A 26,938-nucleotide genomic window follows, 5' to 3' on the forward strand; every position below is an offset into this window, starting at 1 on the left:
TGGTCATGAAATCATAAACAACAGAGATAGAGGTTCATGACAAGGGGTTGACATGGGTTCATGATTTGATGGGTACAGTGTGGAAAGTTGGGGTAAAAAAGTTATTCCCATTTCCAAACAATCCAGACAGCTTTCAAATCATCCTCCATGACACAGTACATTTTCTGGAAAATCCCACTCACTGGGGAGGGACAGATATGTTTAGAAATCCGACACGTTATGGTCTTCCTCCTACTCTCAACCTTGCTCCTCACGACAACACGCTGAAGGTGTTTGTGTGTTTGTGTGTCTCTGTGAGGGGATCATCACCAGCACTGAAAGATAATTACTTGTCTTGGATTCTCCGTGGATGTTAATTACTGGTGCATGCTTCTCATCCTGCCACGCATTGACAACCTGGTTTGCCAAAATGAAATGTAACCTTGGACATTTTCTATGTAAAAGAGAGAGACAGAAAGAGAGACGAACGAGAGAGGAACGTAAAGGGGGAGGGGTGGGGAGAGAGAGAACATGACTATTGTGGCGGATGAGGGGGAGATAAATTTGGAGTTTGAAGGACATTTCATCTCTCTCATTCTGCCTTTCTATTGAAAATCTCTTTTTCTTTTGCATAAGGAGACTGTTATTACTATATCTGACACTGTTATTATTAGTACTGCTCTGTAGAGAGTTGGCCCTTCCTCTGGCACACACCCTGAAATATTTATATCCCTTTCCTCGCCTCTCCTCTCTTATCCTCCCCTCTCCTCTCCTCCTCCTCGCCTCTCCTCTCTTGTCCTCCCCTCTCCTCCCCTCTCCTCGCCTCTCCTCTCTTGTCCTCCCCTCTCCTCATCTCCTCTCTTGTCCTCCCCTCTCCTCCTCTCCTCTCTTGTCCACCCCTCCCCTCTCCTCCTCTCCTCTCTTGTCCACCCCTCCCCTCTCCTCATCTCCTCTCTTGTCCTCCCCTCTCCTCTCCTCTCTTGTCCACCCCTCCCCTCTCCTCCTCTCCTCTCCTCTCTTGTCCTCCCCTCCCCTCTCCTCTCACTCTTCTCTCCAGAGTGGGCTCATTGTGTTGTTTCTCCCCTGTTGGTCTTCTGTCCTCCTCATATAACTGGGGGATCAGGGGTCATTGCAACCTCTCTTCCTGAACTCTTTGTTTACATTCCAGGATTTGAGGGGATATCAGAATAGGATGTGGGAGGGAGGCCAGCCAGCCAGGCGGGGGGGGGGGGGGGGGGGGGGGGGGTTGGGTCTCTCCTTCCTGGAGGAGTCAGGGTCAGATAGAACCACACCCTCTGATGTTTAGTCCAGCTCCTCCATCAGCAGCAGCTTCACCTGGAGACTTGGGGGGTGGGGGGCTGGGGGGCTGAGGGCCAGGGGGGCTGGGGGCAGGGGGCAGGGACGCTGGGGTGCTGGGGGCAGGGGGGCTGGGGAGCTGGGGGGGCTGGGGAGCTGGGGGGCTGGGGGGCTGGGGGGCTGGGGAGCTGGGGGCAGGGGGGCAGGGGGCTGGGGGCAGGGGGGCTGGGGAGCTGGGGGGGGTGCCGAGGTGCCGGGGGCTGGGGGGCTAAAAGGTTTGGGGAGGATGTTGATTTTAAGTGGAGTACCAGTGTGGGAACAACGCCAGAGAGAGACACACTACAGACGACTCAACAGAGAAACCATGTTGGTGAAGAAACAACTCATTAAATGTGCTGTGTTCCAATTTGCACTGTAACAGAGTAGTTGATTACAAAGATAATTGAATTGGGAAGCAAGATTGGACTGGGGAGTTTCACATCTCGGAGTGTATAGTGATTTAATGTTGTGTGTTACGTATTAAAAGAGAAATCATGACTACCACACACATGCTGTGAAAAAAATGCAATAGATCTCTCCTGAGAAAATTATATCAATAAAACATCAACATCACTTTGATATTTTGTTTTTAAATTAGAGACAGATCTACAGTCCTAACTAGTGGTTAAAAGATACTGTGTGTGTGTATGTTTATGTATGTGTGGGTATGTGTGTGTGTTTGTACGAGTGTGCGTCTGTGTATTTGTGTGTGCATTTGCGTATGTGTGTACGTGTGTGTGTATGCGTGTGTGTGCGTATGTGTGCGTGCACGCGTGTGTGTGTGTACGAGCAGCAGATGGCAGGTTCTTCTGGGAATCTGTTTCTGTCTTTGTAGTGTTTTCTGAGGGAAGTGCTTCTAAAGTGGACTGGTTCTGAGGTACTGTACAAGTATCAGTAAGCAGCCATTTAGTATACACTCACACGGAATGTGTCTCTCTGGGGGAACACACCTTCCCTATACTCTAGCCTCCTCCTGCCAATAGGATTTCGAGCCCTGAACTCATTCTGGTTAGCAGAGGGTTGATGTTTCTCATGTTTCTTTGGAGACCCCCCTACCCCCCTTTGCTGGTATCTCTGGCAGCACGCCACTAAGTCTCAAGGCAGGGGAGTATGGAGACATTCCTCAACTGATATAAATAGTGCCCCCCCCCCCCCCCCCCCCCTCAGACCACAGACAATAGCGCACCACACGCCACACTCTTCCGTTCTCACAGGACGATACTAGACCATTCTTCCCTCTGACCATGACAGCCTGGCTCGATAAGACGCATCCTATCAAGGCGCGCGCGCACGTCGGTTGGGAGGCGTCGTTAAGTCCACGTGGACGTATTGGATGTATATATTTTTTTAAATGTCTAACACATCATCGTTCTACGTTCAGGTCTGATAGGCTAAAACCCTATTATCGTGTTGAAGTTTGAAGGTTTTGTGTGAATGTCGTAATTATATTTGAGAGGGTGGAGTTTACTCAAAAACACAGAGGGGATTAGAGATCAGAGCTTAGTTAATGGAAGCTTAGCCACGACTAAACCCAGAAAAAAAACGCATAGGTTCCTGCCTCCACCAATGCCAAACATTACTGTCTTGTGACTTTCCTTTCAAACTCGGGGGTATAGGGCAGATAGTTTAAATACCTTAAATATATTGTTCTCACAGCCAGGGTCATGTTTATCCTCTGAGGTCAAGCAGGACAGAATGTCAGGCTAATGATAAATACGTGTCTACTGATACTTGAGTAGGCCCTTCCAGTCACTTTGTCTTTGAAACGGAATTAAAACAGACTTGATCCGTGGAGGAATAAATTACTGAATATGATGGTTAGCAGGAAACGTGTGCTGTCCCCGATTTATTTAGGACAAAAACAACAGGTCTTGTTTCTAGGGCGCGGTCGTTCAGCACCACGGACAGCGCGCCATTCGGGGTTCAGACACCGGTGAAACGGTGGCATAAAATAATACACTCACTGTTAGTACCCAGCCAGGGTCTCATAGGGATTGGTTGAGACAGAAACAAAACTGACTACTAGGATGAGTTTAGATATGACGTCCTGGGTTTGACACCCTCTCAAATATGCAAAGCTCATTTGGACCTTTGGAGAAACTCTGTATACATGCCTAATTGATGGCTTCCTGATTAAAGTTTGATTGATTTGGACCTAAAGCGCTTTCACTTTCTCATCTTTCTCTTTCAACTAGATTCTACCCGCTTCACGACGCAGTATAAAACATTCATTTAAGCACGAGGTGGTTGTAAGGTGCAGGAGTTGTAGTGCAGTGGCCTGTGATGATACTTAGAAACACTGCGCTCACCAAAATACCGAGAAGTGGTAACATCCAATACATTATTTTGCATTTGTTTAATAGTTTTTTTTCTGTACAGTTGTTTTGATCAACATCTAAACATTTTGTGCACAATATACAACTATTTACAACATTTTACACTTGCATTCGCACCTACTGAGGGGCAAAATTACGTCGCATGCTCACACTTAACCCCACACAAGTCAACCGTCTCAATTGCGCTGAGCAGTTCGACATACTATTTTCTTAAATGCTTTTCTGAAATCCCTATTGAAAATTGTGTATATAATGGGGTTCACAGAACTGTTACAGTAGCCAATCCAGAAAAAGAGATTGAAGAGCGCGCCAGGTATGGGGCAGCCCTCGCGGCAGATTGCGTGCAGGCTGTATGTGAAGAAAAAGGGGAACCAGCAGAGCACAAACACCCCCATCACCACCGCGAGCACGAAAGTGAAGCGCTTCTCCCGCATCTGGGCAACTTTGGTTTTGGAAGATGCCGCAAGCTGTTTGCGCCCCGCCGCGTCATTCTGTTCCTGAAAGAGCCGCGACGCGCGCGCGGAGGCCCACGAGAGGCGGCAGCTCTGGCGCGGGCAGCAGTCCGAGCCTTCCACCTTCCTGCTCTTGGAGAAGCGGTGGTTCCGCGGTTTGTTGTCCGAGGCGCAGCAGCTCTCCTCCAGGTCGATGTCGTCCAGCTCTTCCTGCCTCTGGTGGCTCTCGGAGCTATGGCTGCTGGGGCTCTCCATCTCGAATCGGTCCTTCTTGACGAAGCAGGTCTCAGACTGCGAAGTCTGCCTCTCCAGACCGTTCTTGGCCACGAATACTGTGGAGGAGCGTTGCTTGGCCACCTTGTATATCTTACAGTACACCAGTATCATGATGAGGCCCGGGGCGAAGAAGGACACGACGCACGAGGAGAGGATGTACCACGTCTCGTTGTTAAGCAGGCACTCGTGCTCGTCGTGCTTGGTCATCAGCAGCGGCGGAAAGGAGATAATAGCAGAAATGACCCACACCACGACGATCATGGACTTGATCCTTTTAGGAGTCCGTTTGAGGTTGTAGCTCACGGCCTTGGTGACGGACCAGTATCGGTCCAGGCTGATGGCGCACAGGTGGACTATTGACGAGGTACAGAAAAGCACATCCAGCGCTAGGTAAAACGCACACCAGGTGCTGCCGAAGTACCAGTAGCCCATCACCTCGTTGGCGAGGGAGAAGGGGATGACCAGCGTGGCCACAAGGATGTCAGCGGACGCCAGCGATACCAAGAACAGATTTTGAGGCGCGCGGAGAGCCCGACTGGTCAGCACGGCCACGATCACCAACACGTTACCGACGATGGTAACCAAGATGATCACGGTGACCACCAGGATGATGAGCGCGGAGGCTATCCTCGTATGAGGCACAGCTATAGTTCTCGGTGCGCTCGTGGAATTTACATCTTGAATGGAGAGGTTGACAGCGGTTATTAGGGTTACATCCATTTTGGGCTCATCTTCTCACGCGTCATACATAGTTGTTCCGTTTCCTGACCTGTCCTCCTCCCAGCGTCTCTACTGCAGGATTGAAGATCAGATCTTTGGTCTCAGATCACACACAAGTGATGCGGCGCACCTTTAGTAGCATGGTCAGCTCCACTGAGGTAGAACATGTCCGTGCATGGTGTCCTCACAAACGGCTTCTGAAGCTGTCAACTCAGCTCCAGAATCGGTCCACGCTACATTGGATTCTCGCTCCACGCGTATCCAGCAAGTTTGGGCATAGCAAAGTCCTCTGTGTCATGTTTAATTCTCCCAATCAGGTCGGCAATCTGAAGGCAAACACCGCGGTTGTGACTTAAATTCGTGTCCTTTTTGGTCAAATAAATTCGTTGCTTTTTGTTAAATTGTTAAGTGCGTGCCCTTGGTAGGCTAAGCACAAGAGACGATCCGGACTGCGAGACATAGTGGGGAATGTGCACGCGGGAGGGAGGAGGGTAACGACACCACTGTGAGGACCAGCCCACCGCCAAACTTAGAGAGGGTTGGCTGTGTAGTCTTGTGTGTGTGTGTGTGTGTGTGTGTGTGTGTGTGTGTGTGTGTGTGTGTGTGTGTGTATGTTGGAGGGGGTGTGTGTGGGGGGGTACTGTTCAGTCACAGAGTGCTAAAAGATTCCCGTGCTTTTTTTGCATTCGATTTTTGCCACAAGCAGTTACCACACGCGTTATGCCTATAGCCGAATATACGGTCATGAGTTATTTTACGAGAGACGTAAGATCTGATAAAAATAAATAGGCTAAACAGAACGTGGTCTTGGTATCTTTTCCTGAGAAACAAACGAACATTCCTTACTGTCTGGAGAGTTTTCAACATCAGCAGTGAGAAGTGTTTTAGCATAAATATCACCTTTTTTTGTTACATAACCGACTTTGTTGGAGCTGATAAGCCTTTCAGAGCTGAACATGAAGGTTGTTACCTTTTGCCTGCTCTCTCAGTAGAGTGAGAGGATATTTCACACAAACACACCAGCCTCCTTTATAACTCTCACACATACACAGTTAGAAAGCAAAACACACACACACATGCGTGTGTAGAGCCTTCTACCTTCCACCTCTATTCAACTTTGGGAAACAATACCAAGCTTCCTGGTTGGTCTCCAGCTTCCTGTTGTGATGTCATCAACACTCCTAACAAGGTGGATGTCCATCACACTGAGATCCCTGTCTGGACACTCTGGACTTGCTGATTGGGTGTGTGAAGTTCAATGTGTGTGGGTAGGCAGAAGAACAGAAGCCACGCTGTACAATTAATCTCTGCCCCTATTTCCCTTCTATGATTGTCTCACCTCTTTTGTGTCTCTCACCTTATCTGTCCTCACATCCTGTCTCATCACCTCCCGGCGTTTCATCTCCTCAACGAATTCACCAGAGGGTGAAAGCTTAGCCTGTGTACACACATTGCCCATCATCACTAGGGTCTTTGGCTACAGGTTTTGTTATGTTGCCTAACATGACCAAATCCACAGAGATCTCTCAGCACAACTGTGAGCATGGCACTCTTGACCTTTGGATGACCCCTGTGACCTCTCAGTGACCTGTGTCTTCTGCGTGTGTTGAGCAATCAGGAGATTTCATGCAACCAAGTTGTCAAACCTGATAACGCACCCTCCCCCCAACCATCTGGAAAACTCATCAGAGACAATGTGACACAACATGACATTTGCCCAGAGTACCACTTCCCATAGTGTGTGTGTGTGTGTGTTTGCGTGTGGGTTACAGTTAGAGATAATTGCTGCCTTCAGACATTGGGCAGAGATGCAATAATTATCACCCTTGTCTTAACCACTCTCTTATCCGAATCTCTTCCATCTTTGAGTGTGTGTGTGTGTATGTATGCATGCGTGTGTGTGTCTGTATGAGAAAGAGAGAGAGAGATAGAGTAAGAGAGAGAGAGAGAGAGAGAGAGAGTAAGAGAGAGAGAGAGAGAGAGAGAGAGAGTAAGAGAGAGAGAGAGTAAGAGAGAGTCACTACTTCCTGGTAAGTGATACAGGTCTATGGGATTCTCAGTCGTTTTCTGCTCTAATAACTTCCCCTGTGATTCAGCCTCTGTGAAGGTCTGCTCATGTAAGGTACAGCAGTGACCTTTCCCTCTCCCAAAGACACAGGACTGACATCAGCGTCATCCTGGGCACCTTGACTCAGATCTGGTTCTGCGAAAGAACAGCAGGTAAATAAAGACCCAAAGGTCACATGTTAGGGCCAATCTTGTGATAGCCTGCTATCAGCCAGAGTGAACTAGGATCCTTACAATATTGTACTGTCGGATGCAAACATGTATAACATCAATCAGTCGCAGAGCTATACAATTACAATACAGTCTTTCAATCCAACATGGAGGTGATTGTAACGTACTGGCTTGCTGGGGAATTGTCGATGGACCTGGCCTGTCAGAGGTGTTTATGGGAGGGTCCTATGGGAGGTGTTTAAGGAGGAGGCCTATGGGAAGTGTTTATGGGAGGGGCTATGGGAGATGTTTATGATGGGAGGGGCCTATGGGAGGTGTTTAAGGAGGAGGCCTATGGGAGATGTTTATGAGAGGAGCCTATGAGAGGAGTGTGTGTCAACCTATCAACCTAAGAGGGTGGACCCATCCTCTCCATGGTGGCTGACCAAACGAGACCCTGCTTAGCTGCTGTCATGTGCTCTTGAAGATTACGTCATTTACTTCAGCTTGAAGTCTCTGGGATTTATCACATTCCCCACAACCCAACACACACACATACATACACACACACACACACACACACACACACACACACACACAACCGGTACACAGGCTTCCCTATGAAGGCTGGCCACAGACATGTGAAAATTAGAGGCATTCATCTGAATAGCTCTGAAGTGCCAAGAGTTCATTAGAACATCCATCTTTTGGCGAAGTCTCTCTCGGTTGTTTCAGAGTCTCTCCAGAATAGCCCAGCAGGTCCTTCAACTGCTCTGCTCTCAGGGGGAGACTTAATCTGACTCTTCCATGCATTGCTCAGTGTCCGTCTCCATGCATGCACGTCCACGCAGACTCATGACATCACACACACTCTGGGCCCTATTTTAACGATGTGAAACGCAAGTATCAAAACGCAAAGAGCAAGTAACTTTGTGGGCGGGACTCGCGGCGCGGTTGCAATTTTGCCGGCGGGATAAATGACTTTGCGCCTGGCGCAAGTCTAAAATGGGTTGGTCTGAAGTAGCTACATTACTAATGAGTGTGGTTTGGGCGTAACGTGCAATAAACCAATCAGAGCGTCATCTCACATTCACTTGAAGAGCAGCGCTTGTTCCATGGCGGATTGTTATTATAACTGTGCACGCCAGGAGCGGTTCACAGCCGAGGAGACCGACGTTCTCGTCAGGGCTGTAAAAGATAGAGAAGTGATATTGTATGGGAAAGGCAGAGCAGTTTTCTTATTGCACTAAGTTGCCCACTCATGCTGCTCATTCAAATTCTTATTCTTATTTTTATAAAATTTATATTTTATTTTTTAAATTGTTATATTTTTTAATTGTTTAGTTCTTAGAATTAGTTTAACTATTGTACTTTTTTATTTAATTTAAGACCCGTATATTTTTATTGTTTGCACCTTCCTGCCACAGTAAATTCCGTGTTTGTGTAACATAGGCTACATGGCGAATAAACCGAATTCTGATTCTGATGGGCATGGGAGAAGAAACCTACCCAAATTAGCTTCGGTTAAACAGGCGTGGGAGGAATTTGTCACAATTGTTCCAAATCAAGTTCACATACATAGAGATTTCTCATGAAAATCTTTTTAATCATTGACATGAAAGAAATGTAACACAGCTAGCCATACAATAAATCAAAACAATGAAGAAGACCCTGGCTTCGCCAGCAGTGCGCACGGGCCAAGCTTGCGCCCTTAAAATAGCATCTGAATAACGCGCCATTGACTTTAGACTACGTTTTTCCTGGTCTGTGGTGGAATTGTTTTTCTGAAACTGCAAAATAGCACCAGGGAACGTTTGCGCCGGAACACGCCTCCTTTTTTCGCTGAACAGCCCCCGGGAGCGCAAAGTCATTCCCTAATTTACCGACGTGCTTCTGTGGAGGGAAAAGTCCGCTTTGCGTCGGGTGCAAACTAGGAATTATACTTGCGTCGTTGACAAAGTTAATTGCGCTGGGTGCAAGATAGGGCCCTCTGACTCATCCACCCAGCCTCATGACATCCCTGTAACACGTACATTATGTACATTATGTCTCATTATGACTCTGGTTTGGGCCAGCACCAGGCGGGCACCAGTTGGTTACCAAGCTGGCACCACCGGACAACAAACAGTGTGGCTTCTGGTTCTGTAGTTTGTGCGTCTTAATCAGTCATCTGAGTGGAGAGAGAGTGCCACATGTCAAGAGAAAGGACCCAAGAATAATTAATAGATCAAAGATAAGGACATTGTCTGAGGCCAAATATCTCTCATGCATGAAGGTCAGAGAGATCATTTTTTATGGGGAAAACAGAGAAAACACAGAGATAAGCTGGTATGCAGGAAAGAAGGCGGATGAATACAAAAGGCAGTCCTTGCATGCTGTGACATGTAGTCACACACAAGCACACAACATGAGGAAACTAGATTGGGCCAAAAGGGGACGTACAGTACCACCAAGACCTCAGTACAAGAACCAATGTCAATCAACACAGTAATGAGAAGAAACAATGGATTTTAGATTGTAAAACAATTAATAAGGTAATGAGGTCAGACTTGACCAATTTGGAATAACATATGCCTGTGGTGAATTCCTACATTTCTCCAATAGCTGGCACCACCAGACTGGCACCACCAGGCTGGCAGTGGGGCATGGGGGACTGGGTGGGGGAGGTGGGGGAGGTGAGAGTTTTGGATGGAAGACACACTTTGTTTCTAGTTGAACCAGAGAGTGCAGATGAAGCTGTTGTTAGGTAGGTCAAGTTTCCCTCTGACTAGTTCTCTCTGTCCCATTATAGCCCCCTCCTTTCTCCATTCCTCTCCCCCTCTTTCTTTCTGTCTGTCTGTCTGTCTCTCTCTCTCTCTCTCTCTCTCTCTCTCTCTCTCTCTCTCTATCAGTTCTTTATTTAGTGATTGTCCCCTCCTCCTCACAGATCCGCTCTGCCAGTTCTCTCAGCCCTGCCATCTGGCCCTTCTCGTCCCCCACTTACCTCCCTCCCTCTCTCCCCTTCTTTCCTCCTCCCTTCTCCCCCCCCCCCTATCCCCCCCTTCATCTCTCCCTTTCCTCCGTTTTCTCTCCCTCTGTCCCTGCAGTTATGACATCACGCCTTCCTCCAGCACACTGCAGTCAGCGGTGGGAGCAGCAGGTGCATGACCCCATTCACTCTCCGCCTCCTCCCTCCTCTTACCTGCCAACACCAACAACCTCTCTGACCCCTCCTCCCCCGGTCTCAACCTGGCACAGATGTTGAGGTCTACCGTCATTACCAGACAGCTGAACCAATCAGTGCTGTTCCCTGAAATGCCCATTACGATGATCCGATGATGATGATTATGATGACTATCACAGTCACACAGTACAATAGATAGATATGTGTTCTTTATTGTTCATTTTGTTCAAGTAAGTACCAAAAGGAATTTTCCATTGTCATAATTATTGAGTAATGTCATAACTGTATGGTACAATGATAGCTACTGTATGATGTTTTAGTTATGAGGTCATTTAAATAATGAAAATGACTGTGATAGAAGACATCATGGATTTCCTGAATAATCTGTCACTTTAGTTGGAATTACGCTATTCTCTATTTTAATGCTCTGAGTAAATTGTTTGTTGTGAGCCATGTTGAATAACAGATTCATCTGGATGTTCTATGCATGTGTGAGTCATACCAGCTGTTGACCAGACTGATGCAGAACAGCCAGCCACTTCCTAATGGCTGTTACCAGGATGAGCCCTGCCCAGATGATCTCTGGTCACACAGAGCTTGTCATATTGACAGTATGATGCTGAGGGGTGGGAAGTGGGGTTTCTGGCTGGGTGAAGGACACTGGAGAGCAGGGTGGTAGGCTGGGTGGAGACTGGGGGCTGGGACGAGGTTAGACTGACCTGAAAAGGCTGAAGGAGGGAGATCTGGATGGGGGACATTTAGGACGAAGTACAGCCCAAAGTTCTTTGACCTCCCCCACTCCCACTTACACTGCTGCCCCTCAATTTCACCCAGAAACCTCTGGTCTCTTATCTACTGACTGACAGACAGGAAGTAAACAGCAACTCGTCCTCATATGCACAGGAACATGAAGGTCATGTGACCAGAAACATGAGAAGGGACAGCATGGCCTGGCCTTACTGATAAAGGAATAAAGTTGCGTCTTTCAAATAAGTGTTGTGAAAGAGTAATCTCTCGTGTAGGAAAGCAGAATGCAAGCACACATACACACGCTCTCTCTCACACACACACACAGGCATCATGCAGCTGGTTCAATACATTTTTAATGCTCACCTGACTGACTGCAGTCTAGGCTAGTTCTGTTGTAAACACCAAGAAATTGCATTTTGCACAGAACATTCCCCTCTCTCAGTCCCCTTTGTTGATAAGCAACTTGCTGTGTTTTTTATTAGGTCACCATGTTAGCAGTGGGAGCTGTCACTATGACACCATTCATCACTGAGTCGTTCACTCACTGAGTTGTTCACAAACTGGGCCGCATACTTGTGTCATCCCTTACTGGGTTATGCCTAACTAAGTTGTTCACAAACCGAGTCGTTCCTGGCTGAATCATCCCTCCCTGAGTTATGCCTAATTGAGTTAACTAACTGATTCGTTCTTAGTTCAGTCGACTCCTAGGTCAGTCGTTCTTAGCTAAGTGGTTCACTGGCTGAGTGGATCCCAGCTCCCCATGCCACTGCACAGCCTGTGTGTTTGTCAAGTGGGGCTTTGTTTGTTTGACAGAGTCATCTGGTTACATCTGCATCGAGCCAATTACAGCTGTTCCACCCGTCAGGGAGCTTCGTGCCAGTACGGCCGAAGGGTTTGAATGTCACTGGTAATTGGTCTCTTTCATCATGTCCTGAGGGGGCCGTCAGTGTCTGAAATACATCCTAGAGACCAAGAAGAGGAAGGGGGGAGGCAGGGGGAGAGGGGTGGGGGGTGACGGAGAGCATAAGGCAGTGAGTGTGTGCAACCCTGCAATTTTTAAAATAAATATACATCTACTTCAACACACACTTTTCTGCAGCATTTATCTAATCACTCGTGTTCGTTACTTAACTCTGGACTACCAGCCAGACCGGTTTGACTGACGTTACGAGATACGCGAGCACCCTCTACTGGTCACTTCCTCCATCGTGTTCATACCTTGTCATTCGATAAGCACGGTCGCCAACAAGGAAATGGAGAATTGACTGATTCTTTTCGGTTACGCGTATTTAGAAATCGTAAAGTTTAATCGTTGGTGACCTCGAGACTACTAAATAGGCAACGGATCCCTATTTAAAATTGGAGGAATTAAATTATGAGTCGCCATCAAACTTGAACAGGTATCGGAAATTCAAAAATCGGCCGGCCTCTTGCGGAAACGAAACTTGACAAGATAATGTTTTCAAGGGGCTGGGCCTTAAGCAATTATCACCACAAAACCAGCTGCTGCTAAACAAATATATTCACTCGTTCGAGTCTTTGTTTACACATGCAGCATGAGTACTGCCGTTGGAATCAGTTTTCCATTAATGTATTTTATGGCAGGTCAGCAGAAGTTTGGATAACGCGTAACCGTGTCCATCCGATGGCTACCAACTGGTGACCCGTGGACAGTCAGGCATGGCGGATATAATTTCGCTGAGCTCTGCGAGTGAGGAAGACTCTGACATCGAGGTTGTTGGTGTCTACAGCGACACTGAAAGGAAAACCGAGACAATACCATTCATCCGAGGAGAATGGATAAACCTTGCTGCATATGCACCGGTAAAATAGCTTTGCTTGCTAAGAGTTAGTCTAGCTACTTGACTGGTGTTACATTGAAACGGGGGTATACAGTAATATTTTCATGATAGGCCTGCTATTTTTCACATCCATCTTTTAGTTCACTCGTCAGCCAGCGACTGTATGAAATATGTATGGTTGCTGAGTTTTAGCAATACATTAAAGCTAAATTGGCAGTAACAGTTTAAATCTATACATTCATCTGCTGTGTCAATAGAGTTGCGCACGTGGGGAGTGTTGTTGTAGCGTCACCACGCGGAGGCGTGGCGCCAAACTTAAATAGTCCACACACACACGCCGGTCTGCAACTTAACATGGCAACGGCAATTTGTTGGCCAGTTTTTGACCTGCTGCCTCGGTATATTATTTTGATCAAACTTGATAGCCCTGATGACAACTTTTAACGGCGTGTTTTTCTTTATCTCTCCTCAGTTTGTCTTTGATCTCACTGCTCATGGGTGGGCTCTCCCGCCTCCCAGAAGGCGCAGGAGACGAAATCCATCCGCGCCAGTGGAAGTAGTGGACTTAAGTGACGAGAGTGGCCTTGAAGATGAAGCTGAGAGGTCACTGAGTCCGTTGTCCCAGGGAGGTAAAGGTTTGAAGAGATTTAGCAACAAGAGTCAAACTCCTCAAAGAAGAGTTTCCGATTCTCCAGATTGCTCTCCAAAGGAACAGCATCCCGGTTGCCCGCCAGCGCTTCAGGAGGGCCAAGACAATGACATCCAGGAACTCCAGCAGCAGTCTTTAATTCTCAGGAATACTTTCACTGTTCAAACAGATGGAGATATTGAGATTTCCTCAGACAGGGACATTCCAGACGACAATGTCAAATCACCAAGTGTGCCAGCATCTAAACTCACAGAGGAAGTTACAGCGCTGTCGGATCCAGTCACTAAGGAATCTCAACAACTCCCAGCCATACTTCTAGACGAGGAGAAGGAGCTTCCAGGATATCCAAACAGCGACACTGTAACCATGTCAACCGATGGATCTCAACCTGAACAAAGGCCTGCTGTAGAGAATGAGGACGCTCAGCCTCTCATGACTGTTGGCTGGGATTATCACACAGAGGGGCCAGAGACCAGAGCAGAGTCACCGCCTTCACCCCCCCCAGGAGACAGCACCCGCCCTGCCCTGCCTCTGAACCAGCCAGACAGCACCAGCCCTGCCCTGCCTCTGAACCAGCCAGACAGCACCAGCCCTGCCCTGCCTCTGAACCAGCCAGACAGCACCAGCCCTGCCCTGCCTCTGAACCAGCCAGACAGCACCAGCCCAGTCCTGCCTCAGAATCAGCCATACAGCCCCTCCCAATCCCCAGAAAAAGTAGATTTTGTGGATTATTGTGACTTTGCCATTCACGACTCGCTGGAGATGGAGCCGTACTCACCTACACAGAGCCCCTATGAGTGGTCTCCTTCCTCTTCCCCTCAAGCCAGCTTAAAGGATGGAATTTCCTGTCTGGGCCAGGAGGGCATGGAGGAAAGGTGGTATAGGGAGAGCATCTCTCCACAGCACCATACGGGAGCACAGCCGTTAGTAAACCAGCCACAGGAAGCCATACCTAGTGATGTATCCAAGCCCTGCTCTACCTCTCCCTTCCTAGAACCAGAAAATGACTCTCCCCTACTACCTCCACAACCTCCCCAAATGTCCCCCCTCCTCCATCATGCCCACCAAAGTCCCCCTCTCCAAACGTCCCAGTCTGACAGCCTTAAGAGCCGGTCTGAACTGCCTCTGTCTCCCAGCTCCATGGCTCTACCTGCCAGGGGCTTCCCAGACCAAGAGCCCCTACAAGAGCAGCCTCCAGAGGTGCCGCTTGTGGGGTCCGCTCCGAGCCATCCGGCATCCAGCTACAGCATCCCCAGCGACCCCCCCATGTCAGTGACCAACACGGAGGATCTGGAGCAGGACCCGGGGCCCTGGAGACCCCCCGGGGCGGGGCCGGGGGACAGGTCCGGTCTGTGGCTGGAGGGGAGTGACGAGGAGGCGGTGAGAGGCAGGGAGGTGGCTGATATGGGTGTCAGCGAGGAGGACAGGCAGTACGTGTGTCCGGTTCAACTCAGGAAATTCCGACCGCTGATGGCCGGACCGCTGCAATCACTAGTGAGGATATCTCTTTCTCTCTCTCTCTCTCTCTCTCTCTCTCTCTCTCTCTCTCTCTCTCTCTCTCTCTCTCTCTCTCTCTCTCTCTCTCTCTCTCTCTCTCTGTCTCTGTCTCTGTCTCTGTCTCTGTCTCTCTCTCTGTCTCTCTGTCTGTCTGTGTCTCACCTCCCTCCTCCACGCAAACAGACACACACACTCTTCCACTCGTCCTTCACACACCCACACAAATGCACCCCCCCCTCCCTACAGCTCTGTAACGGTCTCGGACGCACACTCTGCCCCCGTCTTCCCAGGAGGATGTGGAGGAGGAGGACGATGGCTTCGGAGCCCCGGAGCAGCTGTGCAGACAGGGCCTGAGCCTGGTCTATAGCACCATGGAGGAGAGCTACCCGGAGGGCACTCTGCAGCTGCTGTCGGACCTGCTGCACCCGCGCTTTTACCCCCCCAGGGACATCACCACCCACCTGCTCAGGGACATCCTGCTGGACCCCCGCGCCCCACGCAGCCTCCGCTTCCAGGCCTTCTCTCTGCTCATGAGGACACAGAGGTCAGCAGTTACAGACACCTTCTTCTGTCCTCTCCTTCTTTCCTTCCTTCCTCACTTCCTCCCTCCTTAGTATGGAGTTCAGTAGAAGCTTGATAACGGCCCATTCATTAGAATCAGGTGTGTTGGAAGATGGAAACATGCAGGACAGGGGGTCACGAGGACCAGGATTTCACTTTAGACAGTGTGGTGAATCTGGACTATCCTTAGACAGTGCAGTGAGTCAGGTATCTCCTTAGACAATGCGGTGAGTTTGGTTTCTCCTTAGTGTAGTGAGTATGGTCTCTCCTTAGACAGTGCAGTGAGTCTGATCTCTCTTTTCAGGCACCACCCTGCAGAAAAGGGAACCATTCCATGGGACTGGGAGCTGCTGACATCAGTTATGACTGAACAGGTAGGAGCCTGCTACTCAACATGTATAAAACCTCTATCTTAGAACTTGGATGTCAACATAGTTTTATACTAAACCAGCATCAGTGTTACAGACTCGAAAGAAGATACTTTTGTCCTAAGCAAAGTTATATAGAAGCAAGGTAACATTTCCCTCCCTCCCTCAGGACAGTCCCAAAAGACACAGTAGTGAGGCAGTGTGCATGCTGCTGCAGTACACCCTGCAGACGCTGGAGGACGACTTCCGGGTCAAACTGTCGCAGCGTGACCTCCCTCACAGCATCGCCAAGGCAACCCTGTCTTGCGACTCGGGCCGGGTCAGGTGAGCAGTGTGTCCATCAGCTGGTGGAACCAGAGCTCTGAGGATCACAGTAAAGGTTCTTATACTTGTGTGTGTGTGTTGGCCTCCACCAGTGATGTCATCAGCTGGCTGCTGACTTCCATAGTCAAGTCAACGGGGGTCAGTGACGCCAAAGAGAGGGATGATCATCTAAAGTGAGTGTCACCGTGTCACTCCGCACCCACACAGTCCCAAGCTGTTGTCTTGGGTGTGTGCCTCCGGTCCTGAGAGATGCTGCTGTGGTCTGCTGTGTGTAGGATGGTGTTGTCTTGGGTGTATGTCCCCGGTCCTGAGAGATGCTGCTGTGGTCTTCTGTGTGTAGGATGGTGCTGCTGCTGCAGAAGATGCTGGTCCTGTCCCTGGAGGTGGACTGCTGTCCTGGGGTCAGTGCCAACAAGCTGGCCCAGAGGCTGGTTCACTCCTGCTCCAGCACCCTGCGCCAGCACCGGTGAGGAGAGGGTGGGGGGTGAGGGATGGGGGATGAGGGGTGAGGCCTGGGGGGAGAGCCATTGTTAAGAGATGAGAAGCTGGGTGGAAGCATACAGTGGTGAGCGTCTGGATAAAGAGGTTTCGCCCTCTGCGTGGTGCTGTCCAGCCATCCGACCCCCATCTGACCAGTAATGTTAATGTAAATGTAATGTGAAATGTCCAGGATGCTGCTCCTGGAGACCCTGGAGAGCAGGCTGCTGAGATGCAGGCTTCTGGAGCAGATGCTGGAGCAGGCCTGTCCACACACCACCTCCCTCCCCATGTCCCTGGCTCTGCTGCTCCACTTCCTGAAGCACTGCACTCTGACCCCTGACCCCACGGTGAGTGAGTACCACGCCAGCAGCCCACCGCCATGCAGCGGGACCTAGCTGCGCCGCGACTGGGAAGTGGAGGTTTGCTATGTGGAGGTTTCTGACCTGGGGGGTTGTGACTTTGCAGGATGGAGCGGACAGGGAGTTGGGCTGGGAGGAGCTGGTGCAGCTGCTGTGGATGCTGCTGCTTAGTCACGAGGAGGTGGTGAAAGGTGGGTCCCGTGCTTCCCACACTTCCTGTTTCCCACACTTCCTGCTTCACACACTTCCTGTTTCGCACACTTCCTGCTTCCTCCACAGCTCCCTAAGGTCAGGCTGTCTGTCAACCAACACCCATCATCTGTAGGTTGTGGAAATAGGGACCCCTTTGAAAGAGACTCCCCAGAATTCCAGAATGTTGTCCCTGACACCCCTCTCTGTCTGCGTGTGACTCCTCCAGGTCACCTGCACTGCCCTGTCACAGAGCGAGCAGGAAACGCCCGCCCGCCCGTCCAGGTGGTCACCAACACTGTGTCGCGATCGGACGTACAGGGAGCCGTGGAGGACTTCCTGTTGCGGTCCCAGGCAGACCTGGGCCGGACGCTGCCTCTACATGTTCACGAGTCTCTGACCTACCTCCAGGACCATATGATGGACTCCTGTCAGTGTTGACCCTAGGTTTTTACAATACTGTAAAAGTCTTCATGTACATACAATTAGTTTTGAATTTTTCAATTTAAAATATTTTGTTTTATAATATCCATGTGAGGTTTTTGTAATATGATAAAAAAGTTTTTAAAAATAAAAAACAAATCACTAATATTTTCGAAAAATTACGTTTTAAAGGTGGACAACATATTTTCCACAAGTTTTAAAAGTTTTTTTAAAAGTTTAACCATTATTTGCCCCAAAAAAGGTTCAAAGAAAAATTTCAAAGGTTGACAAAATATTTTCCACAAAAAGGTTTCAAGGGTTTAAAATAATTCTAAAAAAGGTTTTGAACGGTTGAACAAATATTTTCTAAAAACAGTTTGCATCAATGAGTACTTGATGAAGACTACTGTATTCTATTGTACTCGGCTCTCTTTCTCCTCTTTTCTTTCACTGTGTGTGTGTGTGAAAAAAAAGTTTAGGAAGGTTGAAAAAAGGGTACGTCATGGATGGACGCCATGGACAGAGGGAGTTGGCGATGTCGACATGACTGAGAATAGAGACATTCCTGAACACCCATGGCCATAAATGAGATGTTTGAAATTGTAGGCGTCAAAAAGGGTTCCTGGCGAATTCTCTTAGTGTCTTTCTGTTTTAGTATGTTCTAGTAGGTCCAGTTAACAGCGTGACACTAAAACAGGTGCCAAGTAGAGCCGACACTTTAACTTTAGTGAAAAAGTGTAGTCAGTCTTTTACCATGTTTTTTTCAAACATGAATAGGCCTATATGTACTTCTACTTGAGTGAAGGGTGTGTGTACTTTCGCCATTCTCTGCCAAACGGCAACGTTTTTCCAATCATAAATTGTTAAATATTGGTGAGCCCGTGCGAATTGTAGCCTCGAGTTCTTGTTCTTAGCTGAAAGGAGTGGCTCCCAGTGCGGTCCTCTGCTGCTGTGCCAGTCTGCTTCAAAGTTGTGCTTTAGGAGATGCTCTTCTGCATACCTGAAATACCTTTGTATCAGCTCAAACAGTCTGGCCCTTCCCTGCTGACTTCCGTCATCAAGGTATTTTGGCCCAGAGATCTGAGCCGCTAACTTCCTGCAGAACAGGTGTTGTGATCAGATGCAGGGCTTTCATGAGAGGCACCCCCTCGCGGGAGCGCGCGCAAACCACTCGGAATCAAAAAGTGAAGGATTTCGTCTTGATATCGCAACCAAACGGAGGGGAGACAGATGTCTCACATTATACTTTCTTTGTTATATAATTCAAAAGAAGAATGTCCGGTTATCTGTGTAAATAACAGATGTTATTTTCAACACAAAATCCCAAAAATTCGTCATTCAAACCGTAACGAACGCGAACCAACATTCTTGCTCCAGGGGAGTGCCTCTCATGAAAACCGTGCATCTGATTACGCAACACCTGTATTTTCTCTTTTTAGGGCCATATTCTGTAAACCCCAGAGATGAATTGTGCGTGAAATTCCTAGAACAGTTTCTGAAATGCTCAAACCAGCCCGTCTTCCAGCAAAAACCATGCCACTGATACTTGGTTTGAACTTCAGCCGAATGTTGGTGGGTTAGGGGTCAGATGGCTGAGCGGTTAGGGAGTCGGGCTATTAATCAGAAGGTTGTTGGTTCGAATCCCGGCTGTGCAAAAGTGACGTTGTGTCCTTGGGCAAGGCACTTCACCCTACTTGCCTCGGGGAGAAAGTCCCTGTACTTACTGTATGTCGCTCTGGATAAGAGCGTCTGTTAATTTACTAAATGTAAAATGTTGGAACGTTGACCATCATGTGTATGTGCCTAAATGGCCTAAATGGCCTAAATGGCATAGCTGCCACGTGATTGGCTGGACATGTACTTGCATTAACAAGCAGCTGAAGAGGTGTACCTCAGCGGACTCTGACCAATTCCCACCTTCTCTATACTCAACTGACTAGGCTCTTTTCAAGAAGTCTGTTCTGTGCAGTCAGAAGAGATAAGATGACGAGAAGAAACCGTTTATTTCCAAGTCACCGAGCTAGTAGAATAAAATGAGTTTAGTGGCCCGATTTCGATGGATTAATTTGACAACTGATGTGATTGTTCAACACACCTAAAGTCCCTGATCACTTTAGGCCAATCTTGAATTATAACATCCCCAATCATCTTGGTGTCAACAGCTGGTTCGGTCACTCCAAGTGCCGACCAATGACATCAAGCGTTCTTAGCTATCTTGGTTGATGGAAGAAAAAAAAAAAAATTCAGCCGCCATGACGCTTGTTTGCTCTCGAGTGAAGTAGAAACAAAAGGGAGCACGCACTCGTCCTCACTGCTTGGTATGCGTTAGGTAAAAACGGCATTGTTTTAAAGTTTAATTTTGCAACAGATTTCCTACTTGATTTTTTAAAACGCTTTACCGCGTTATTTCCCAGTGCGTCTGTGCATTGAATTCGACTGGTCTAGCGGAAAAGCCTGCTATCTCAGCTAGTAGTGGCTAATATTGGTTAGCTAGCTCGTCAACCAGCAAGTGAGCAAGTCTGTATTACCAACATTGGCTTGATAGCTAGCAAATGTTTAACTAGCACTGGTCTGTGAACTGCTTGTGTTTCACAACGTAGCTAACTAGCCAACCTAGCTAGGCTTAATCAATGTCCGTCCAAGTTGTGATGCAGTTTGCTATTTATTCAGAAAGCTAGTCTACTGTAGTTGAATTGATTGAAGTTAGTTTGTCAGGTTAACTTGCTAGATCTCCCTTAATTAAATGTCGCCGTAGTTTGCTTTTCCGTAAACTAGCTAGCCTAGCTAACCATTGGCTAAATGCTATGTAGCTAATTGGGCTAACTTTCCTTAGATATCAACACAAGCCAGCTAACGTTAGGCTATTAATTGGCTGTCCCATACAGTTTAAGGGCAGCGCTTTAACATTTTGCCGTAAAAAAAGCTTATATCGTGCTATTCAGGGCGTTTGCTTGCAATTAGGACTACTGTATTTGGCTTTTAGTTCTTAGTCTAGAAACGTTCCTAAAGTATTGTGCATGAGACTGCTATCATACATCAATCCGATACGGACTGTCAACCTTGTCACCAAGAGTAATGTAATGTGTCTAATCGCTCCATATCTCTGCAGCACTACAGGAATGCCCAAGGAAAAGTATGACCCGCCAGACCCCCGGCGAATGTATACAATCATGTCTACCGAGGATGCAGCCAACGGGAAGAAGTCTTACTGGGGAGAGCTGGAAATCAGCGGTAAGCATGTATAAGCAATGTTGGTGGGGCAACATCGATATCAGACTAGCAGAAGTGTTCATCGGTGTTGGATGGAGTTTTGGGGACTTCCTGATTCGTGTGGTGTTCTGTCCATGTGCAGGTAAAGTCCGCAGCCTGAGTACGGCTCTGTGGTCCCTGACGCACCTCACTGTTCTGCACCTCAGTGACAACTCCCTGTCTCGCATCCCCCCCGACATCGCCAAGCTCCACAACCTGGTCTACCTGGACCTCTCTTCCAACAAGATCAGGAGCTTGCCAGCAGAGCTCGGCAACATGGTGTCTCTCAGGTGAGGCCTAAAAAAAGTCCATTCACTTGCCTTCCATGTAGTTGGCCCATTTGTCCAGTTTGAGCTGTCATTTGACACGCCTCCCTCGCCCACACTGAGACAGCTGGGCCTGCTGAATCATAGCCCTGTAAACCATGTTGTCGGTCGCTGTGCAGTGTAACAGTAACTCAGGCTGATGGGGAACCTAGGGTGAGAATAAGAACACCTTCGTTCATGTGATTTGATCCAGTCTCTCTTTTCCCCAGGAAACAGTGTCCATCTGTGTGAGGGGCTGGGGAGGGATCTATGTTGGCAGGCTGGGGAGAGGTCTATGGTGTCCGGCTGAGGAGGGATCTATGTTGTCAGGCTGGGGAGTGATCTATGGTGTCAGGCTGGTAAGGGGTCTATGTGGTCAGGCTGAGGAGGGATCTATGTTGTCAGGCTGAGGAGGGATCTATGTTGTCAGGCTGAGGAGGGATCTATGTGGTCAGGCTGAGGAGGGATCTATGTGGTCAGGCTGAGGAGGGATCTATGTGGTCAGGCTGAGGAGGGATCTATGTGGTCAGGCTGAGGAGGGATCTATGGTGTCAGGCTGAGGAGGGATCTATGTTGTCAGGCTGGGAAGGGGTCCATGTTTGTCAGGCTGAGGAGGGATCTATGTTGTCAGGCTGAGGAGGGATTTATGTTGGCAGGCTGAGGAGGGATCTATGTTGGCAGGCTGAGGAGGGATTTTGATTGTAAATAGGCCCAGCCTCTGACACTCCCCGTTTCCTGTGTTCTCCCCAGGGAACTGCTTTTAAATAACAACCAGTTGCGTGTTCTGCCGTTGGAACTGGGGAAACTGTTTCAGTTACAAACACTGGGGTTGAAAGGTGAGTGTGGCTTATCGTCCTGGTAACCATTCCGTCCTGGAGACCCCATTGTTCCTTTGGCTTGGTTTTACGATGTCACTCACATTGGCCTGCCCTTCCCCTCTCGCTCACAGGAAACCCACTAGCACAAGAGGTCATGAGTCTGTACCAGGAGCCAGACGGAACCAGGAGACTCCTCAACTACCTGCTGGACAACCTGGCAGGAGCCCTCAAACACAGTGAGTCATGTCCCCCCCTCCTCCCCGGGTCCAGTTGATAAGTGATGGTGCAGGGCCCTTCCTGTGGCATGTTATAACCATGGCAACACTTTCCCCAGTGCCCACGGAGCAGCCGCCTCCCAGGTCCTGGATCTCCATTCAGGATCCCGACAGAACGCGGCCTTCAGGTGAGACACACACACGCGCACACAGATCCAAAAACAAAGGTTAAATGGAGAGCCTGATGGACTGTCTCTCTCTCTCTGTGTGTGTCAGCTCTGTTCTCGGTGATGTGCTACAACGTGCTGTGTGATAAGTACGCCACGCGGCAGCTCTACGGCTACTGCCCGTCCTGGGCTCTCAGCTGGGACTACAGGAAGAAGAGCATCATGCAGGAGATCATGAGCTGCAACGCTGACATCATCAGTCTCCAGGTGCTCACGCGTGCGCACACACACACACACACACACACACACACACAGCTCTTTACCACAGGAAAGTCCCAAGATAGCGTGTTGGCTGCCTGCACCTGGTTCATAGTAGTTTCTGACTGTCAACAGGAAGTGGAGACGGAGCAGTACTATAACTACTTCCTGCCTGAGCTGAAGGAAGAGGGCTATGAGGGCTTCTTCAGCCCCAAGTCCCGGGCCAGGACCATGTCCGAGTCGGACCGCAAACACGTCGACGGCTGCGCCATCTTCTACAAGACGGAGAAGTGAGTCTGTGTGGTCTGCTCTGAAGCTGCTGGTTCTTCCTTGTTGTCTGGGGGGGGGTCATTGTGTTTGCTCTTCCCCCCCATGCTCATGTCTTTCTGCCCCCCCCCCCCTCCAGGTTCAGTCTGGTCCAGAAGCACACAGTGGAGTTTAACCAGCTGGCCATGGCTAACTCTGAGGGCTCGGAGGCCATGCTGAACAGGGTGATGACCAAGGACAACATCGGGGTGGCCGTGCTGCTGGAGGTCCACAAGGAGATGATGGAGCAGAGTGGTGAGGACATACACACACACTCTCTGGCTCTGTTCCACTTGTCTTCTGCTCCTTGTGGAGCTCTGGCTGTTGTCCAGTAGGTGTGTTTGGCTGTGGCTGCTAGCCAGGTGTTAACAGCAGGCCAGTAGGTCGTCCTGACACAAGCGTGGTTAACGCTCAAATTTCAGTTGGTTTACTTTTTCCTCCCTCTGTACTTCTCCTTTTACCTTCTCCCTCCCCACCTCTCTCCCTTCATCCCCCCCCCCCCGTAGCAGGGAAGTCCCTCCATGGCATGGAGAAACAGCTCCTCCTGGTGGCTAACGCCCACATGCACTGGGACCCGGAATACTCGGACGTGAAGCTGGTCCAGACCATGATGTTCCTGTCTGAGGTCAAGAACATCGTGGACAAGGCCACGCGCTCCCTCAAGCTCTCCTCCGTCTCCGGGGAAACCAACGGCGTCCCGCTGGTGCTGTGTGCAGACCTCAACTCCCTCCCCGACTCAGGTATGTGTTTGTTTGTCTTCCAGGTAACAGGGAGTACCTGAGTACTAGCAGTGTGTGTGTGTAACCCTGCGCCCTGTGTTCTCCAGGTGTGGTAGAGTACCTGAGTACAGGGGGGGTGGACAGCACCCATAAGGACTTTAAGGAGCTGCTCTACATCGACAGCCTGACCAACTTCAACTGTAACGGCAAGAATGGCTCGTCTAATGGCAGGATCACGCATGGCTTCAAGCTGAAGAGCGCCTACGAGAACGGCATGATGCCGTACACCAACTACACATTCGACTTCAAAGTGAGCCACACACACACGCTCATCTATATCAGTAGAATAGCCCTTGCTTCGTATATCAGGGTCAGATGGATGAGCGGTTAGGGAGTCGGGCTATTAATCAGAAGGTTGTTGGTTTGATTCCTGGCTGTGCCAAATGACGTTGTGTCCTTGGGCAAGGCACTTCACCCTACTTGCCTCGGGGGAATGTCCCTGTACTTACTGTAAGTCGCTCTGGATAAGAGCATCTGCTAAATGACTAAATGTAAATGTATATGACTCATACGATTTTGTATTATGTTCTATCTGTAATTCTGTTGTCCAAGTGCAAAACCTTGTCTTAAAAGTTAATCTCCTCCCCTTTTCTCTCTCTCCGCTCCTCCCCCAGGGGGTGATTGACTACGTGTTCTACTCCCGGCCTCAGCTCAACGTCCTGGGGGTGCTGGGGCCCCTGGACCCCTCGTGGCTCCTGGACAGTGGGGTGAGGGGCTGCCCCCACCCCCACATCCCCTCTGACCACTTCTCCCTGCTCGTCCAGCTGGAGCTGCTGCTGCCCCCCCCGGCCCCCCAACTCAACGGCCTGCACCTGCCTGGACGCAGGTAGTGGCCCCCCCCCTCACCGCCCCCCGCAGAGGAGGCGTCACGACAACAAGCCGTCTGCAGAATCAGGCAGGCCAGACGGACAGGGATTTCCTATCTGATAATAGATATATATTTTTTTCTTTCTTTCGGTATTGTTTTCTTGATTTTTGTAATGCTAAAGTCAATCTTGTTCATTGTGTAAATAATCCTGTCTAAGAGCCCCTCCCCTTCCACACCTCTTAGGCTTGGATGATGGCTAGTCCCTCCCCCCCAGACCTGTCTGTCTGTCCTGTACAAATCTCAAACCAGCAAAGACGACAGACCTGTCTGACTGGCCTCATCCCCCCCTCTCCTCCCTTCCGCCGGCCTCATCCTCCACTCCCCCAGCCTCATCCTCCCCTCCCCCAGCCTCATCCCTCCCCCAGCCTCATCCTCCACTCCCCCAGCCGCATCCCTCCTCTACCAGCCTCATCCCTCTCTCCTCCCCTCCCCCAGCCTCATCCCTCTCTCCTCCCCTCTCCACGGGGCATTGTTGGTGGCGGAGCCTCCAGAAGGTACTCACTCCAGCTTCTGTGGCCTTCCCTCTAGTGGTCAGAGGTCATTCTGGTGCTGAGGTCATCATGACCCCCGGTGCTACTACTGAAACAGCAACAATACTGGAGGCTGGCACCATACACACCCAGGGTAGGGACAGCCTATCTTGGGCTCTCCTTGAGTTGGTGACTTAACAGTGGGAGGGTGATGGCTGGCACACACGGGAGTATGTCCTGAGTCAGCATTTCTCTCACACACACACACACACACACGGGCAGGCCTGTAGCAGTCTTCAAGGCCAGTATCCTGGACACCCTGTGTGGGCGTGTCCACAGTGTTTGTACAGCATTTAGAACCTCGACGTTCAGTCTTTACATGATTGTATATGAACCACATGAAAAAAATGTTTTCTGCTGTTTTGTACTAAAGAGTAAATTATGATCAGATTTGAAGTATAAAAAAAGAGAATTTCTAGAAAGATTGTATTGTAAACTATGGCAACATTTTTATCCAGGTAAATGTTGAGATGAATAGGTTGCCAGCGACAGCGGAGAGAGGAGACGATCCAGGCTTCACCTGAACTCCCCTTCACCTGAATCCCCCATGAACCGTTGAACATTGTAAATAGATGCATTATCAAGCCATTGACTCTCATTATTGCCATGACAACACCCCTAAATACAGCTCTGTTTGTTGTGACCCCAGGATTCCCCCCACACACACAACCTGGTTCTGTGTGGGGTGGGGGGTACCCCTCCCCAAGTAGGATTAGGTATAACCCCAACAGTAGTCTCAACCCCATCCCAATTCTCCATCCAGAATCACCCCATCCCCTTTCTCCATCCAGAATCACCCCATCCCCTTTCTCCATCCAGATTCAGAATACCTTTTTTGTTGTTGAATATTATAGAACACCAACACTGAACCTGTTGTCTTGCACTTTCTCCACCTTGGTATCGCCTTTCGCCTGGACAGTCTCTTCTCCTTTGGTTTTTAAAAACGTACTTGTGAATATTTTATGTCCTTTCTGGGTTATTAATGATTTCATTGTTGGGTCTGTAAACTGTGATGATGTTTTGATGGTTTGTTTAGTAGTCAACTGTCTCTCTACCCCCTGACTGTCTCTCTAACCCCTCAGTCTCTCTACCCCCTCACAGTCTCTCTACCCCCTGACAGCCTGCACCCCCCTGACAGCCTCTCTAACCCTTGACACAGGTCAGTCTATGTCTCTGCTGAGTTTCCACTTGGACCAAAACATGGTGTCACCGCAGTGTATCTATACAGACGGAGGTATTTATGGTAACCCCACACACACACACACACACACACACACACACACACACACACCATTAGTATAATTACAGAAAACATCTGATCACCTTTTTAAACCAATTCGTTTTATGAGATTTTACAAAGCAAATCCCCAGATTTAGTTTCCTTCTGTGTAGTGTCAGCCCTTTACGGATCACCTTGTTTTATACCAATGTGTCCATTTAGACTATTCTGAATTGCTTATATTATTGTAGTTTAAAGATTAGCTTTTTTTTGTAAAGTGTGAATAAAAAGTGTATCTTGTTTCCTTTCTACACAGTGCTGTGTTATGACCTTCTGATCGTTAG

The 26,938-nt window shown here is 49.0% G+C and overlaps 3 protein-coding genes across 5 annotated transcripts; 2 read left to right on the top strand and 1 right to left on the bottom strand.

The window, feature by feature from the left end:
- Positions 1 to 3,661: 3,661 nt before the first annotated feature.
- adra2db (adrenergic, alpha-2D-, receptor b) lies at positions 3,662 to 5,556 on the bottom strand. Its single transcript, XM_062476987.1, has one exon. The coding sequence runs from the start codon at positions 5,096 to 5,098 to the stop codon at positions 3,827 to 3,829; it is 1,272 nt and encodes a 423-aa protein (XP_062332971.1). The 5' UTR covers positions 5,099 to 5,556; the 3' UTR covers positions 3,662 to 3,826.
- Positions 5,557 to 12,428: 6,872 nt separating this feature from the next.
- On the top strand, positions 12,429 to 18,028 carry simc1 (SUMO interacting motifs containing 1). The gene is made up of 10 exons (XM_062476808.1): positions 12,429 to 13,052; positions 13,503 to 15,173; positions 15,467 to 15,720; positions 16,042 to 16,111; positions 16,275 to 16,429; positions 16,522 to 16,602; positions 16,770 to 16,895; positions 17,100 to 17,256; positions 17,375 to 17,459; positions 17,687 to 18,028. The coding sequence occupies exons 1-10, from the start codon at positions 12,909 to 12,911 to the stop codon at positions 17,896 to 17,898; spliced, it is 2,955 nt and encodes a 984-aa protein (XP_062332792.1). The 5' UTR covers positions 12,429 to 12,908; the 3' UTR covers positions 17,899 to 18,028.
- A 1,857-nt stretch (positions 18,029 to 19,885) lies between these two features.
- Positions 19,886 to 26,896, top strand: LOC134032314 (CCR4-NOT transcription complex subunit 6-like). Of its 3 annotated transcripts, none has more exons than XM_062476247.1 (12): positions 19,886 to 20,209; positions 20,990 to 21,111; positions 21,233 to 21,419; positions 22,185 to 22,270; positions 22,384 to 22,488; positions 22,587 to 22,655; positions 22,744 to 22,901; positions 23,028 to 23,182; positions 23,299 to 23,453; positions 23,705 to 23,938; positions 24,025 to 24,227; positions 24,592 to 26,896. In XM_062476247.1, exons 2-12 carry the CDS (start codon positions 21,000 to 21,002, stop codon positions 24,805 to 24,807), a joined length of 1,680 nt encoding a protein of 559 aa, XP_062332231.1. In that variant the 5' UTR covers positions 19,886 to 20,209; positions 20,990 to 20,999; the 3' UTR covers positions 24,808 to 26,896. The 3 variants fall into 3 exon arrangements, with proteins under 3 accessions (XP_062332231.1, XP_062332232.1, XP_062332233.1); XM_062476248.1 differs by having other exon boundaries at positions 20,052 to 20,198; XM_062476249.1 differs by lacking the exon at positions 19,886 to 20,209 and adding an exon at positions 20,244 to 20,389.
- Positions 26,897 to 26,938: the final 42 nt, after the last annotated feature.

Source organism: Osmerus eperlanus, chromosome 13 (assembly GCF_963692335.1).
Source record: "Osmerus eperlanus chromosome 13, fOsmEpe2.1, whole genome shotgun sequence".
NCBI lineage: Eukaryota > Metazoa > Chordata > Actinopteri > Osmeriformes > Osmeridae > Osmerus > Osmerus eperlanus.

Coding starts and splice junctions, on each gene's coding strand:
- adra2db (XM_062476987.1), bottom strand. CDS start 5,098: ATGGATGTAACCCTAATAACCGCTGTCAACCTCTCCATTCAAGATGTA.
- LOC134032314 (XM_062476247.1), top strand. CDS start 21,000: ATGCCCAAGGAAAAGTATGACCCGCCAGACCCCCGGCGAATGTATACA. Junction 21,112..21,232: donor GGGAGAGCTGGAAATCAGCG/GTAAGCATGTAT, acceptor GTCCATGTGCAG/GTAAAGTCCGCAGCCTGAGT. Junction 22,902..23,027: donor CTGACATCATCAGTCTCCAG/GTGCTCACGCGT, acceptor GACTGTCAACAG/GAAGTGGAGACGGAGCAGTA.
- simc1 (XM_062476808.1), top strand. CDS start 12,909: ATGGCGGATATAATTTCGCTGAGCTCTGCGAGTGAGGAAGACTCTGAC. Junction 16,112..16,274: donor CATCAGTTATGACTGAACAG/GTAGGAGCCTGC, acceptor TCCCTCCCTCAG/GACAGTCCCAAAAGACACAG. Junction 16,896..17,099: donor AGCACCCTGCGCCAGCACCG/GTGAGGAGAGGG, acceptor TGAAATGTCCAG/GATGCTGCTCCTGGAGACCC.